General features: G+C 59.3%; 1 protein-coding gene across 2 annotated transcripts in view; it reads left to right on the top strand.

Moving 5' to 3' along the window:
- The window catches only part of TRIM29 (tripartite motif containing 29), a 28242-nt gene extending 15454 nt beyond the window's left edge, over nucleotides 1–12788 (top strand). The window contains exons 5-10 of one of the 2 annotated variants that reach the window (XM_061440595.1): nucleotides 934–1035; nucleotides 3557–3640; nucleotides 5757–5852; nucleotides 7105–7203; nucleotides 8651–8727; nucleotides 11566–12713. In XM_061440595.1, the coding sequence (XP_061296579.1) occupies nucleotides 934–1035; nucleotides 3557–3640; nucleotides 5757–5852; nucleotides 7105–7203; nucleotides 8651–8727; nucleotides 11566–11628 (521 nt within the window). In that variant the 3' untranslated portion in view covers nucleotides 11629–12713. Of the gene's footprint in view, nucleotides 1–933; nucleotides 1036–3556; nucleotides 3641–5756; nucleotides 5853–7104; nucleotides 7204–8650; nucleotides 8728–11565 lie in introns of both variants that reach the window. The other variant, XM_061440596.1, reaches the window with a different exon arrangement.
- Nucleotides 12789–13102: the final 314 nt, after the last annotated feature.

Genomic DNA, 13102 nt, shown 5'->3' with positions numbered 1-13102 from the left:
GGCCGGCGAGTCAGACCTTGGGGTGACCATCCTCTCTTCCTTGATGGCGGTCTGTCCACCCAGCCAGGGGCTCAGTTCTCACCATCAAAGGTGTGGGGGCTGAGACACCAGGGCATCCCCCTCCTGGGCTTGGTGGGGAGGGAGCTGGACCAATATCATCATGACGTGCCTACTGTGCGCCAGGCCCCTGCTTGGCCCACGTGATGGAGATGAAGGGTGAGGGTCTAAGTCCCCCACTCCTCCTCTTGCCCAGGAGAGAGGGAGAGGGAAGGGAAGTAGCAAGAGAGGAACGGGGTGGAGGGCAAGCGTGGAGCCACAGGTCTGTTCGGGTTCAGGGCTCTGCTGGTGGGTGCCAGGAGGGGGCAGTTGGTGCCCCTTCTGAGTAGCTCACTCCCCTCTGCACGGTTCCACTCAGCCACTTGGATCCTTGGGCCTGGAGGCCAGTGCTGGGATCTCATTCCATCCCCTGGGCTGTCAGCAGTGGCTGGGACAAAGCCAGGAAGTGGGCATGGGGGCTCGAATCCCAAATCTGCCCTTATGGGCCATGTGACACTGGGCAGTGGCTTCACTCACCTCCTGAGCCCCAATCTTCCTATCTGCCACCCTGGTATCTTCATACCAGCCCAAGGGTTGATGGACACATCAGACAAGAAATGGAACTCAATAGCACCTCGTTAGTTGCAAAATGCTGTGCTCACCGTCTCCTCATAGGAACCAGTCCCAGCAAGGCCGGATGGCCCACTGAGCCCTTCCCTCACCCACCAGGAGCTCAGGGCCAGAGCGGGTGCAGGGCAGGGGGCCACCGTCTCTGAGGTTGGGGGCCTTGCCTCTCCCTGGGGCAGAGGGGCCACAGGCTGACTCAGTGATGCTCCCAGTGGGCCAGCTCGTCCTCCTCACCTGTCCCTCTGCTGACCCGAGCTGTCTTCTTCCCAGGTGGTGACCATCGCTACATGAACAACTACAGTAACAGCTACACCAGCGAGTGGAGTGCTCCAGATGCCATGAAGAGATACTCCATGTATCTGACACCCAAGGGTAAGAGAAGGGAGCGGGTCTGCAGCTGAGAGCAGGTCCAAGAGAGACGTAGCCCGGTTCCCCAGGGGGCGACCCTCGTGGACTTGCCTGGGAAGGTCCTTGCCTGGACCTGCCTGTTGTTTAACGTCAAGTCATGTCTGACTCTTTTGTAACCCTAGGCACTGTAGCCAGCCAGGCTTCTCTGTCCATGGGGCTTCCCAGGCAAGAATACTGGAGTGGGTGGCCGTTTCCTTCTCCAGGGGATCTTCCCACGTCAGGGATCTAACCCATGTCTCCTGCGTCTCTACCACTGAGCCACCCGGGAGGCCCTGTGCCTGCTTACTGATGCAGTCACCAGCACCTCCTCTTGCTCTCCATTTGGCACCTGCTCCACTGGTTCCCCTGCCCTGTGCCATCCCCCACCCCCACCTCCAGCCCACACCTCCTTCTCTTTCCTTCCAGAGGGACTCCTGACAGTCTCATCCACTTCCATCCACCAGGCTGAGCTGTGTTTTGCTTCTGCTTAGATTTCTGTAGTCCTGGAGGAGGGCTGGCTCCTCCAGAACCATCCTGCTCCTCAAGGCAGTGGGGGCAGGGATCAAGGGCTGCTCTTGTAAATTCCTCACTCCCCCTCCCCCAGGCAGCCAGCCCTCCCTCCCAGGCTCGGGTGAGGGCCAGCCTGATGGGCGGCTGCCCAGCTGGGTGAAGGAAGAGACCAGTGCTGGCCTGTCCTTGCCCTGCGGTAGCCCGTCACATTCTTTGGCATCAGCAACAAACAAACCACTGTGATGCTTGTTACATAAGGGTGGGTGTGCCCGGTAGACAGATAGGTGCATGCACGTGTGTGTTTGGAGGTCGGGGGTCAGGAGAAGAGAGGGTATGTAGGGAAGGGGGAGACAGGAGAGTTGGGGAAGACACCAGGGGCCGGGAGGGGGAGCCTTGAGGCCCTGGGCACTGACTCACACCCTCAGACTCTCAAGCACAGCGGGAGGGACCCCAGAGGGTATTTGGAGAGGTGAGCTCAGCAGAGAGGAACCTCGGCCGCCCCACCCAACATCAAAACAACACCTGGCTTCCGTCGAGGCAGCTGGGCGCAGGTACCCTGCCCTACATTCCTAGTGGGGGCCAGCCAGGCGAGTTCTACTTCCTTCCCTCCCCCGGGGCGCTGTCCTTCGTGCCTAGTTCTCTGGGAAGATGAGCTGTGTTAATCAGCTGTCCCAGCATCCCTGGCTATGGTCCAGACCTTTGGCTCACCAGCTTCTGAGGACCAGACCCAGGGTGATATCAGACCCCGACTGGCCCTGCGGGGCTGGCCTGCTCTGTCGCAGATGGAGGGAAGCCGAGTAATAATGGGGGGGTTGAGGAAGAAGCATGGACCCGCCCAGATGTCACTGGAGAGCCAGGGCCCGGTGGCCTTGGGCTGGTCACTGCCCCTTCGTATTCCTACCTGAGAAGGAGGGGGTTGGGCTCAGCTGCCAGGAGAGCCTCCAGTTCTGCGACCGTGAGTCAGGTTGTGACATTTGTAGGCAGAAGAAACAGGTTCATCCAGTCTCTGCCCCTGCACCCGGGGCAGGAGGGAGGAGGAAATCTGCCCTCTGGGGGCTCCCAGGCTCAAGACAGAGACAAGGGAGGGGCCAAGGAGAGTCAGCACAGAGGTCAGGAAGCGGGGCCAGCGGCCCTAGTCCGGGAGCTTTGGGGCAGTGGGGCTGGGCAATGAGACTTCTGGAGGAGAGGTTAGTTTCCAGGCTCCCTGAAAGAGGGGCTGAGGGCTTGGTAGAGAGGGCATGGCTGTGATGGACAGAGGGCGAGGGGCGAGAGGGATGGACCGAAGGTGTGAAGGTTTAGCATGCTTGCTCTCCTCCAGAACGGGAGTGGGGCTGGTTAGACAGGAGGGCAGGAGCCGATGCGCGCTCTGACGCACGCATGCGATGTCTTCATCTGTGAAGTGAGGGTGTGGAGCCCCTTTCTGCCTTTCTCCCCAGATGGTTGTGGAGCCCAAATAGGGGAGGGAGGGAAACCCATGCCATTTAGGGCCAATCCCCGGGGAAAGCATACCCAGGTGGGGAGGTATTCATGGTCCCAGCTCAGCAGCCCCTCCAGCTGGCAGCCCTCACTGCACCGCCGCCCCCACGGTGGTCCTGGCCCAGCTTCCTCACAGACACCCCACCTCTCACCCAGCCTCTGGGGTCTCAGCACGCAGGGCCTGGCGCAGCGGGGCTCTGGTGACCCTCAAAGCCCCTAATTAGGATGCCCATACATCTTAGTCCATTCAGGACTCTCCAAGTTTACACTGGTACCCTCAGCCTGACTACTAGCATCATCCCTCACTCTCAAAACTGCTCCGATCTGAATGGTAAAATACGTGGTCGCCTTATCCTAGACCCAAGGGTGCTGTTTTGGTGGTGGAATCCAGGTCCTGACCCAGGCTCTTTTGGGAGGGCAAGGATTCCTGCTTGACACCCCTGAAGTCAGAGCCACAGGCTCCCCGGCTGACCCAGACCCCCTTTCTGGGATGACAGCCCCCTCCTCATCCCCTTCACAGGTGGGGCCAGGACCTCATACCAGCCAGCCTCCCCCAGCCGCCTCTCCAAGGAGAAGAACTTTAACAACCTGTATGGTACCAAAGGTAGGAGGCGGCTCGCGAGAGGGTGGCAGGGCCTCTGTGTGGGGCCATGCAGGCAGCAGGCGGGGGCTGGGTGACGGGCAGGGGGCTGGACTCCCCATACGAGGTGGACTTGGGGAGCTGAAGTGGGCTTGGCCTGGAGATGGGTGAGGAGGGGTCCTACCAAGCTTAGGGGGTGTTCATGTGTATGTGTGTCCGTGTGGTTTGCACGTGTGCCTGTGTGTACGCGTGTGTGTGACATCATTCGGCTGAGGAAAGGCAGCCAGGCACCTCCGCATCACTGGAATCCCTGAGTCCGTAAGGTCTTCTCCCTGAAGGATGAGTTGGGGAAAGCGGACCCCAAGGTGAGGTGTGTGAAGATTTCCCTCAGCAGGTGGCAGGCCAGGCGTCCACAGGGGACCTTTCCTGATTTGTGCACTCCTGTGTCAGAAAGTCAGACACTGGTTAAAACAGACTAGGGTAGCAGGCAAGGAAAAGTCAGGTGTGCTATGGGATGGGCCATCCCTGCAGACCCAGGAGGTATGGTTGCCAGGAGGTAAGCGGGCGACTTGTCCTTAAGACCCAGAAGGGGTGAAATGGGGGTGGAGACGTGCTTCCCCAGGGAGAGCTGCCAAGTGCAGCGTCCCCTCCTCTGCCCAAAGTGCGGAGGGCACTGCTCTGCCGAGGGCAGGGCCCAGCCTTTGATGGACCCAGATTCGGGGGGCTCCTGGGTGTGTGCCACATGCAGATGGGGAGGGGACTCGGGCCAGCTCCACCAGAGTCCCTGGGGACACAGCACCAGGGGTCTGGAGAAGCAAGGAAGGAAGTGGGAGTGTTGGTAGATCTGGAGATCTGGGGGTTGGGGCACCGTGGACAGCGCAGTGCCCAGGCCTCTATGTCCAGGATTGGGTTTGTCACAGGCACCGGACGCTGTGAGCTCTGTGAAGGCAGATGCTGGGTCTGTCCTGTTCCCCGCTAACACTTCAGGGTCCAGAAGGATGGGCTCAGCAAACATTTGTTTAATGGGAGGAAGAGGGGGTGATGAATGGATGGATGAGAGGGCAAAGAAAATGGCCCCTTGGAGCCTGGGGTGGACATGCTTAGTGAGAGCCTTAATGCAGACTCTGTCAGAGATCCCTATGGGCGGGGGTTCATGATGGGGCAGACGGCCAGCCCCCCACCCCATCTGACCTTTGACCCCCCCCCCAGGCAGCAGCAGGAGATCTCCAGGGCTGGGGGTGCCTCTGTGGCGTGAGCTCAACTGAGTGGAGCCGCGGTGCTCGGAGCTGCTGAAAGGGAGGGTTTGGAGTGGGCAGGCCTCCATGTGTGGGGGCCGGGGAAGGCTCTCGAATGCCCTCGTGGTGTCCCTGCCACACTGTCCCCAGTTCTCTTTATATCCATCTGCAAATGGACCATCACAGCCTGCTTCATCCTGGCACACAGAATTTCAGGGCTTGTAGCAGCTGTCTCTGTCTCCGACTTTTAGCTTGTGTTTGTGTTTATTTGTTCCTTCACTCATTCATTCATCCATCAGCCGGTCAGTGAGCGCCTTCCAGGAACCAGGCTAGGTGCCGGGCACTGGGTGGAAGGTTGGGTCAGACGGGCACACCACCTGCCCCCACAGACCCAGTGGGGGAGATGGACCATTCAACGTGTAACTACAGTGTGATACGGGGCATGGGGCTGAGACACACGCTGACTTGGGGGAGATGACATGGAAGCTGATGCCTGAAGACCCAATGCATGAATTTACTAAGTGTCGGGGGGCAGGTGGACTCTCCTGTGCCAAAAGCCTGGGGCAAGAGTGAGCCTGGTGTGCATCAGGAGCTCAGGGCGCAGCCTGGCTGGGGTGTTGAGTGAGGACGGGAAGGGGACGGGGAGGGGAAGCCAGGAAGTGGAGGTGGTGGAGAGGGGTGGGAGCATCAGGGGGGTCTTGTTAAGGACTTTGTTCCTTAATCTGAGAGTAAGGACAGGACGATGCTTTAGAAGGACAGCTTGATGGCAGGAAGGATTGGTCAGAGGTGTGATGAGGACTCAGCTGCCTCCTGGCTGGAGAGATTTGCAGAAATGGCCTCTGCTCATTGCCCAACCCCCACGTGCCAGGCCGCTCAGGGCTGACTCTGCTTCCTTTCCCCACCAGGTAACTACACCTCCCGGGTCTGGGAATACTCCTCCACCATTCAGAGCTCTGACGACGTGCCTGCAGTGCAAGGCAGCTCCTCCTTCTCCCTGAAAGGTGAGCTCACCCCCATCGGGCCCTTGCCTTCCGGGCTCTCTGTAAGCCCTGCCTTGGTCTCTGCTCACTATGCCCCGCCTCCATCAGGTCTCTGCTGTCAGGAGCGCTGGGCCACCGCATGCGGGTCCCTCAGGATGCACTGTGATACAGGGCTCAGTGTCGGGGGTGGGGGAGACACACCACACCCTCTGTACCCCGTGCCCCAACATCCCCGGGGGCTTCCATCAGGCTTAACTCCTGAGTCTTCCTACTGCAGAAGGTTTATTTAACTTTGTCACCCAGTGACTCCCAGCCTCAGGTGACTCTAGAACCCTGTGGCCCAAGCACCTGTCAGCCTCCCACAGAGCCAGAGTCCTGCCAAGTCCCCTCTGGGCCGGGCGGACTACGTGATCTCGAAGGCCTCCCTCCCGAGTCTGGTTCTGCCCCCAGAGCTCTTTGACAAGACTGAGTGGTCGATGCCTCCTGTCCCCTGGGGTTGAGGTCATTCCAAGGGGCTGGCCTGAGCCAGACCCCAGCTCCCAGTGGACCCACAGCCCTCACGTTTCTTCTGAAAGGTCCACGGGGCAGCTCTGGGGGTGGAGGCAGCAGGTCTATCTGCCTTCTAGCTGGCAGACCTCTGGCCTGGGAGCCTGGATAAGCAGGCTGGCTGGGCTCGGGTGGGAAAGGCGCAGGTGGACCCCCAGGCAACAGACTCAGACAGTTGCTTATCCAGCTGCCCTTTCTGGGCTGGGTCCCAGCCTCTACCCAGGGTGGAATTCTGGGATCTACCCGCAAGGGGATATGACTAGAGGGTCCCAGACTGCAGGATCCCCAGGTCAGGGTTGCGATGGGACTTGCTCTGGCCTGTCTGGCTTCCAGCAGGTCCTTCCCTGCTCTCTGGTCAAGCGTGGCTCAAAGGCCACCAAGCAGGAAAGATGGCCCCCCCTTAGGTGTGATTCAGAGCTTTCCTGCTCCTCAACATCTCCCTGGCGGTCCACAGTCTCTCCAGGTGAGGGGCCCTTGCTCTAGGAGAGCCCCTCCTCAAATACACCAGGACCCCTGGGACACTTGTTGTCATCTTCATGCAGATCTGCTCAGAACTGGCCTAGATGGGGGTCCTGGGCATGGGCTGCCCAGTGGCTCCCACCTGCATCTACTCTGGGGGTGCTGGGGAGGGCTGAGTGAGCACTTCAAGAGCAGCAGCGCCCGCAGGACGGGTGACCCCTCTGGCCCCTGCTAGGACCAGTGCTAACGGCTCTCTCTCTCCTGGCAGGCACTGGGAAAGTCCCCTATCAGTTCACCACCTTGGGACAGGCCACCACAGAGTTTTCCAAACCACTGGACGGCAGTGGGCTGTTTAAAAATAATCCTGGTACCCGCCTGTTTTGCATCACCTCTCTTTTCTCTCCCACAGCAGGGCAACTGGGACATCCTATGGGGCTCTCTGCCACTTCTAGGGTGTCCTGGTCCCTCCCATCTCCCCAGAGCCCCCTGGCAGAGGATGCATGCCCCCCCACCATCCTAGCCTACCTGCCCCGGATACTCCCTGCTGTACAGGCTGGTCTCCTGGACCACACCCCACCCCACCCCATCCCCACCTCTCTCGTGGCTGGCCTGGGGTTTTCTTTCTGGGAACTGAGAAGTGACCTGAATTCTCCCCTTGTCTTAACCTCCCGCTCAGGACCTGAGGGACCCTCTGCTTCCTCCTCTCCTTCCAAGGCTGCCCCCAACCCCAGATGCAGGGAGACAGCCAGGTTCTCTGCTCTGGCTCTGCCTTCTTGCCAAGTGTCAGCCCTGGGAAGGGCCAGCCTCGCTGGCAGCCCGGCAGTGCTGCAGGTGGTTCTGGGCCTGACCAGCTCATTGCCCTTCAAGCAGCCCAGTGCAGGGCTCCAGCCTGCCCCTGCCAAGACAGACCTTATTAATTTCTTGAGCTCCTCTATGTCCAGATCACAGTCTATTCCTTCCCAGGCAGCCTCGTCGGTCTCTGCAGGCTGAGGGCTGATACTGCTTTTCACAGTTCTGTGGATGGAGCCCCTTACAAACCAGCTGGGCTGGGGCAGAGGGATGGGGAGGTGGGCTCAGACAGCGCTGCCCCGGACTAGCATCTCTAGGACCCCAGACTTAGACAGCGCCCCATGGACTTGCTGTTTGAAACCTGGACCACAGCCACATTACTGCCACTCTCTGGGCCCCAGCCTCCTGCTTGGGAAGCAGGAAAAAGGAAAATGAACTGGGGAGGTGGGACAAGAGGGTAGGTTTCGAGTCCAGCACACCTGGGCTCCAGTTCTGACCGCTGATTATTATCTGTGCAGTCCAGGACAACAGGAACAGGGAAGACCTAGGTGGAGTCCAGCGCAGTGCCTGGCCGGAGGCAGGCCGGGCGATGGGGAGCCTTGTCCATGCAGGGGAGGGGTCGGGGAGTTGGAATGAGCACCTCCTGGTGGAGATGGGGCAGACTGTGCTTATAAAGGGGCTTTCCTGGGCTTTGGGGAGGGATGGAGAGGGGCCTCTGGGGTAAGCCTGCAGGGGTGTGGGTGGCGATCCCTGCAAGTGGTGTGATCCTGGCCTGGATTTGGGGTGATGCTCCCCTGCTGCCTGGCCCAGCCCACCTGGCCTGCTCCTCCTCCTTCTGTCTGCCTTGGTGCCTCCTCCCTCCGGCCCACCTCCTCAGGATTTTCCATGGCAACCCCCCGGCTACACTTGGTAATGGGCTGGATGGAGCTTGGAGGTCACTTTAGAGAGGGCATCTGTGCTGCTCCAGCCCTGAGCCCCCGACACCAGCCTGTACTCCCTCTGACTGGAGCCCCTTGTCTTCCCAGGCTACCCTTCCCTCATCAGGAGCCAGAGCCCCAAGGCCCAGCCCCAGACCTGGAAATCCAGCAAGCAGACTTTACTGGTGAGTGAGGAGCCCCCCACCTGGGCACTAGCATGTCCAGAGTGGGCCCTGAATGGGGCTCCCAGAGGCATCTGGTCATCACTTGTCCAGGGCCTGTGGGAACATGGTGGTATCTCCTGGCCACAGGATGGAGAGAGGAGGCAGTGGCCTGAACACCAGCTTCCAGCAAAGGGTAGTAAAGAAAGACAAGGCCTGATAGGCAGGGGGCCTGGGTTAGCACAGATTTTCTGGGCCTTTATTTTCTAGTTTGTAAAGTGGGCAGTTTTTAAAATTTGCAGATGGTTGTTGGCTGCCTCTGCTTGTTGAATGGTGGACAAAATGCTGAATATGGGGGACTGGCATCCTGGACACGAGTCCCACTTCCCTGGGGGTGCATCTCTAGTTCTGACAGCATAGAGGCCATTGGGATGATAGTGTGGGTGAAACAGAGGCTGTGAAGTTGGGAATAGAGATATTTAAGATTCGATAGCTAGTGTCGCTGAGTAGGGGCATCAAAGAGCAGGACAAGAAGGAGCATGGTCTTGGAGTCCAACCACCTGGTAGCTGTGGGACCCAGGATGAGTCAGAGCCCCTTTTGGGACTCCACAATGCAGTGCTGAGATGGGATTGATCTCTAATATCTGTAGATCTGACATACTGAGCCCCGCCCAAGACCTCAGTGATCAGGGGCTGTCCTTGATGGACAGCTGGAGGCTGGGCCTGTGGAGGCTGGGCCTCCTCTTGGGAATGCTCTCTCCCAAGGCCTTCGCCAGGCCCTGCTGAAGGGGTCAGTCAGCTGCCTTGGATGGAGGTGGCTTCTGTGTGCACAGGGCCTGGAGCCCCTGGCTCCCTGCTGTCTTTGTATTTGGAGGTCAGAACATAGAGGTGATTTGCTCCTGGCTACAAAGAGTGACTGACGCTGGTTTAATTGGAAGAGAATCTTTAATTTGCTGGCGATGGAACTGAGTGATGGTGTGTGTAATTTGAACCAGGCCCAGGGCCACTGCAAGAGCAGGGCTGCAAAAAGCAGATACGGGAAGAAAAAGGAAGGCTTCTGTTCCTGGCTCAGTCCTTCCCCACCCGCCCCTACTTTCCCACCATCCCAGAGCCCCAGTCCCAGCACAGAAGACTCATCACCACCTTGAGATGCCTGGCAGGGCAGGGTTCTGCGGTCCCCAGCTGGCACCAGCACAGTGGGGAGGATGCGGGCAGGTGCTAGTGTGGGCAGAGGCTGGCCTGGGAGTCAGGATGCCTGGGCTCTTGCCCCAGTCCTCTCACCAACTTGAGTCATTCTTCCCTGTGGCTCAGTTTTCCCATCTGTAACATGGGCAGATGGCCTGGATGACTTCCTAAGTCTTCTGACTTTCATGTGCTGTGACCCTGAGCCTGGGAGGAAACAGGTAGGGGATCGGTGTGTATGTGCTGGGAGCATCCTGCCCAGATGCCGTGGGGCTCTGTGCCCACCCACCGCTCAGCTCTCAATAAGACAGCACTATTCACTGACCTGCCATCCATTTGCTTGACCCAACCTTCCTTTAAGAAAGGCTTTGGCCATTTCTGGGCCTACCCACTTCACCTTACTGACTCTTCAGGAGTCCAGGCTGGCACCTGGGGATCAGGAGACTGGATCCAAGCCCTGCTCTCCTGCTAAGCAGCTGAGGAACTTTGGCCATCTCTCCCTGCCCTGAATCTCTGTCTCTTCCATTGTTTAATGAGTGGTTTAACCAAGGCCAGAGCTAAGTTCTCTTAGCCCTCGCGTTCCACAGGCCCCCAGTTCCACGGTGGACCAGATATAGGCAAGGAGCTACTGTAGACACAGGTGTCCAGGCAGGCAGGCCCAGGGCAGCAGCTGGGGTCGCCCTTGGGGTCTCCTGAGGTCAGTGTGGTGTGAGATGGGCCAAGGCTCTGACCCAGTTCAAGGGCAAAGCCACTTCCGGAGACCCTCTAGGGTCCAGGGCACTCTCAGGGGCAAGCTGCAGCTGAAATGTGCTCTTCTGTTGCAGCCTGGAAAGTGGTTGCTCAGGGCCCTGATGAAGTGATTGGGAGGAGAGGGGCGTGCTGATTTCATGAAATTGCTGCAGGATGTAATACACAGGGCTGGCAGGAAAGTTGTCACCCTCTCTGTCCTGAGAGATGCTTTCTGAATCCTGATGAGGGGACCAGGATGAGAGAGGTGGAGGGGCTTGCAAGGGGGGAGGCCCCCAGTCTGTGTTGGGCTGGGGGGTGGTTCACCCTCTCCACACTCCCTTCCGTCAGGGAGAATGATGCAGAGAGAGCAGAGGCCAACCCCTGAGACTCAGAAGTGCTACGTTGCCATGGGTGGAGGCGAGGGTTGAGTTCTGGAGCCAGGTTGCTGGGGTTCGAATCCCAGTGCCTCTGCTTACTAGCTAAGGGACCTTGGGCGGGTTGCTTAGCCTCTCTGTGCCTTGGTTTGTTCATGTATAAAATGGGTTTCCTAATAGTAACCCACTTAATTGGGTGGTTGTGGAAATTCAGTGAGTCCTTCTGTGGAAAGCCCCACACCAGGTCTGTAGAGTAGAGAACGCTGGATGAATGGGAGCTACGATGGTGCTGGGAGGGGCTTCCTGGGCATGGAGAGAGCGTTTGACCAGGCTGAGGCTCAGGCTCACCCGTCAACTGGTGGAAAGAATTCTAATCAGGATGTGAACCCGGAGACTGTGATACCACTGGCGCCCACCCCAGTCCCAGGGTAGATGGAGCTCACAGGTTAGGCCACAGGGCCCTAGGGTTATTGGGGTTCAGACCACTGCTGCTTCCTGGTGGAGGTGAGGGTGTGGGGTCTGGCTGGCGGGCACGCATGCCATCGGACTTCCTAACCACTCTCCTTTTCCCACACAGTCGCACTACCGGCCCTTCTACGTCAACAAAGGCAACGGGATCGGGTCCAACGAGGCCCCATGAGTTCCAGATGGGCTGGAGCGAGGCCCCGCCACCCCCGCCCTCCCCGCCGACTGCTCTCGCTACGCTTCTCATCTGCCCTCAGCCCGCTAGCTCAGGGCCGCCTGGCCGCCCCCTTCCTCCTCGTCAGCGTGCTCCATGCAGGCCTCTCCTGCTCTGTAACTAAGGGTCACCATCTTTCCTGTGCTTGGATGGAGGTGGGAGACAGCTGGGCTTTTCTCCCCTAACCCACCACTCTCCTGCTCTTGGGCAGGATTCTTGGGACCGGTGGTGGGTGCCCACGCAGTACTCGCCCACCTTCCCTGCCCAGCCCTGCTGTCTCCAGGCCTGTTGGCTACTTCTCTCCAAGGATCCCTATGCCACAATGCAGTAAGTAGGCACCTGGCCACAAGAGCTGCCTGCCTCCCATCCGCATGAGCCACTTCTTCCTGGCAGCTTGCCCCCCGACCCAGGAGAAGACTGGCTCCATGTGCCCTGCTCGGGTCCTGCTGACCAGTGCCCAGCCTGGCAGGGCTGCAGCCCTTGGCCCCCACAGACGGAAAGCTCCCAGTGCCCTGGGGTCACCCTGCCCAGCCTTGGGTCTCCCCACATCCACCGTGAGTGTGTGGTCCCTGAGGACGGGCTCCCCTCGCCGCCAGGAGGACCTTCGTCAGGATAGCCCTTTCTTCTGAGATAAGCCATTCCATTGGCCGTTGGCATGACATACCCCACCCAGGAAGACAGCTGCTGGCCCAGCCTCTCTGAGGGAAATGTAGTTTACCTGCAGAATTTCATTAGTTCCATAATTGTGTTTCTCCCTGGCAATGGGAAGCGAGCAGGCAGGTGAGAGTGTGGCGGGGCTGGCAGCCAGAGGCGCTTATATTCAAGGGTGCCTACACCCTGCCCGCACCCTCACCCACTGCCCCCACCAGAGTCTTCCTCCTCCCGCCGACTGCTCTCCACGTTGCATGTTGTCATGGGGCCTCCTGGAGAGGAGCCCAATCCAGGAGCACCAATGCAGGGTCATCCCTCCTCTCACTGATCCCTGCCAAGGGCCATGGGGGCCTCGGGGAGCGGGGCCAGCTGTCAGGGGTGGGAGGGGGGACGGGAGGAAGGGAGGATGGGGGGAGGCACGGGGGAGGGAGACATTCAGCTTGGGCTTTCCCCTCCTGAATAAACCATTGATCATTCACTTCTTTGTACTGAACCACCATTTCCCTCAGGGTCACCAGAGGGACTGGCTGCAGTTCTTCTGAACCCACTTTTTCCACTGCTGATGAGTATGTGGTCGTCTCCTTTCTTTCCTCCAGAAGACGTGGTTCCTCTTAGCCTCCCTCCCACCCCTCCCTACCCCACAGAGTCCCTAGTGGACAGTGCTCCCAGCCCTCTCCACCCCACCTGAGTTCCTAGAGGGCAGTGCTCCCAGCCCACTCCACTCCATCTGAGTCCCTGGTGGGCAGTGCTCCCACTGTTCCCCATCCCACCTGAGTCCCTAGTG

The sequence above is a fragment of the Bos javanicus genome, chromosome 15, assembly GCF_032452875.1.
Source record: "Bos javanicus breed banteng chromosome 15, ARS-OSU_banteng_1.0, whole genome shotgun sequence".
In the NCBI taxonomy this organism is placed as follows: Eukaryota; Metazoa; Chordata; class Mammalia; order Artiodactyla; family Bovidae; genus Bos; species Bos javanicus.
The sequence above is the reverse complement of the archived record's forward strand: the minus strand, read 5'-3'. Positions and strand labels throughout refer to the sequence as shown.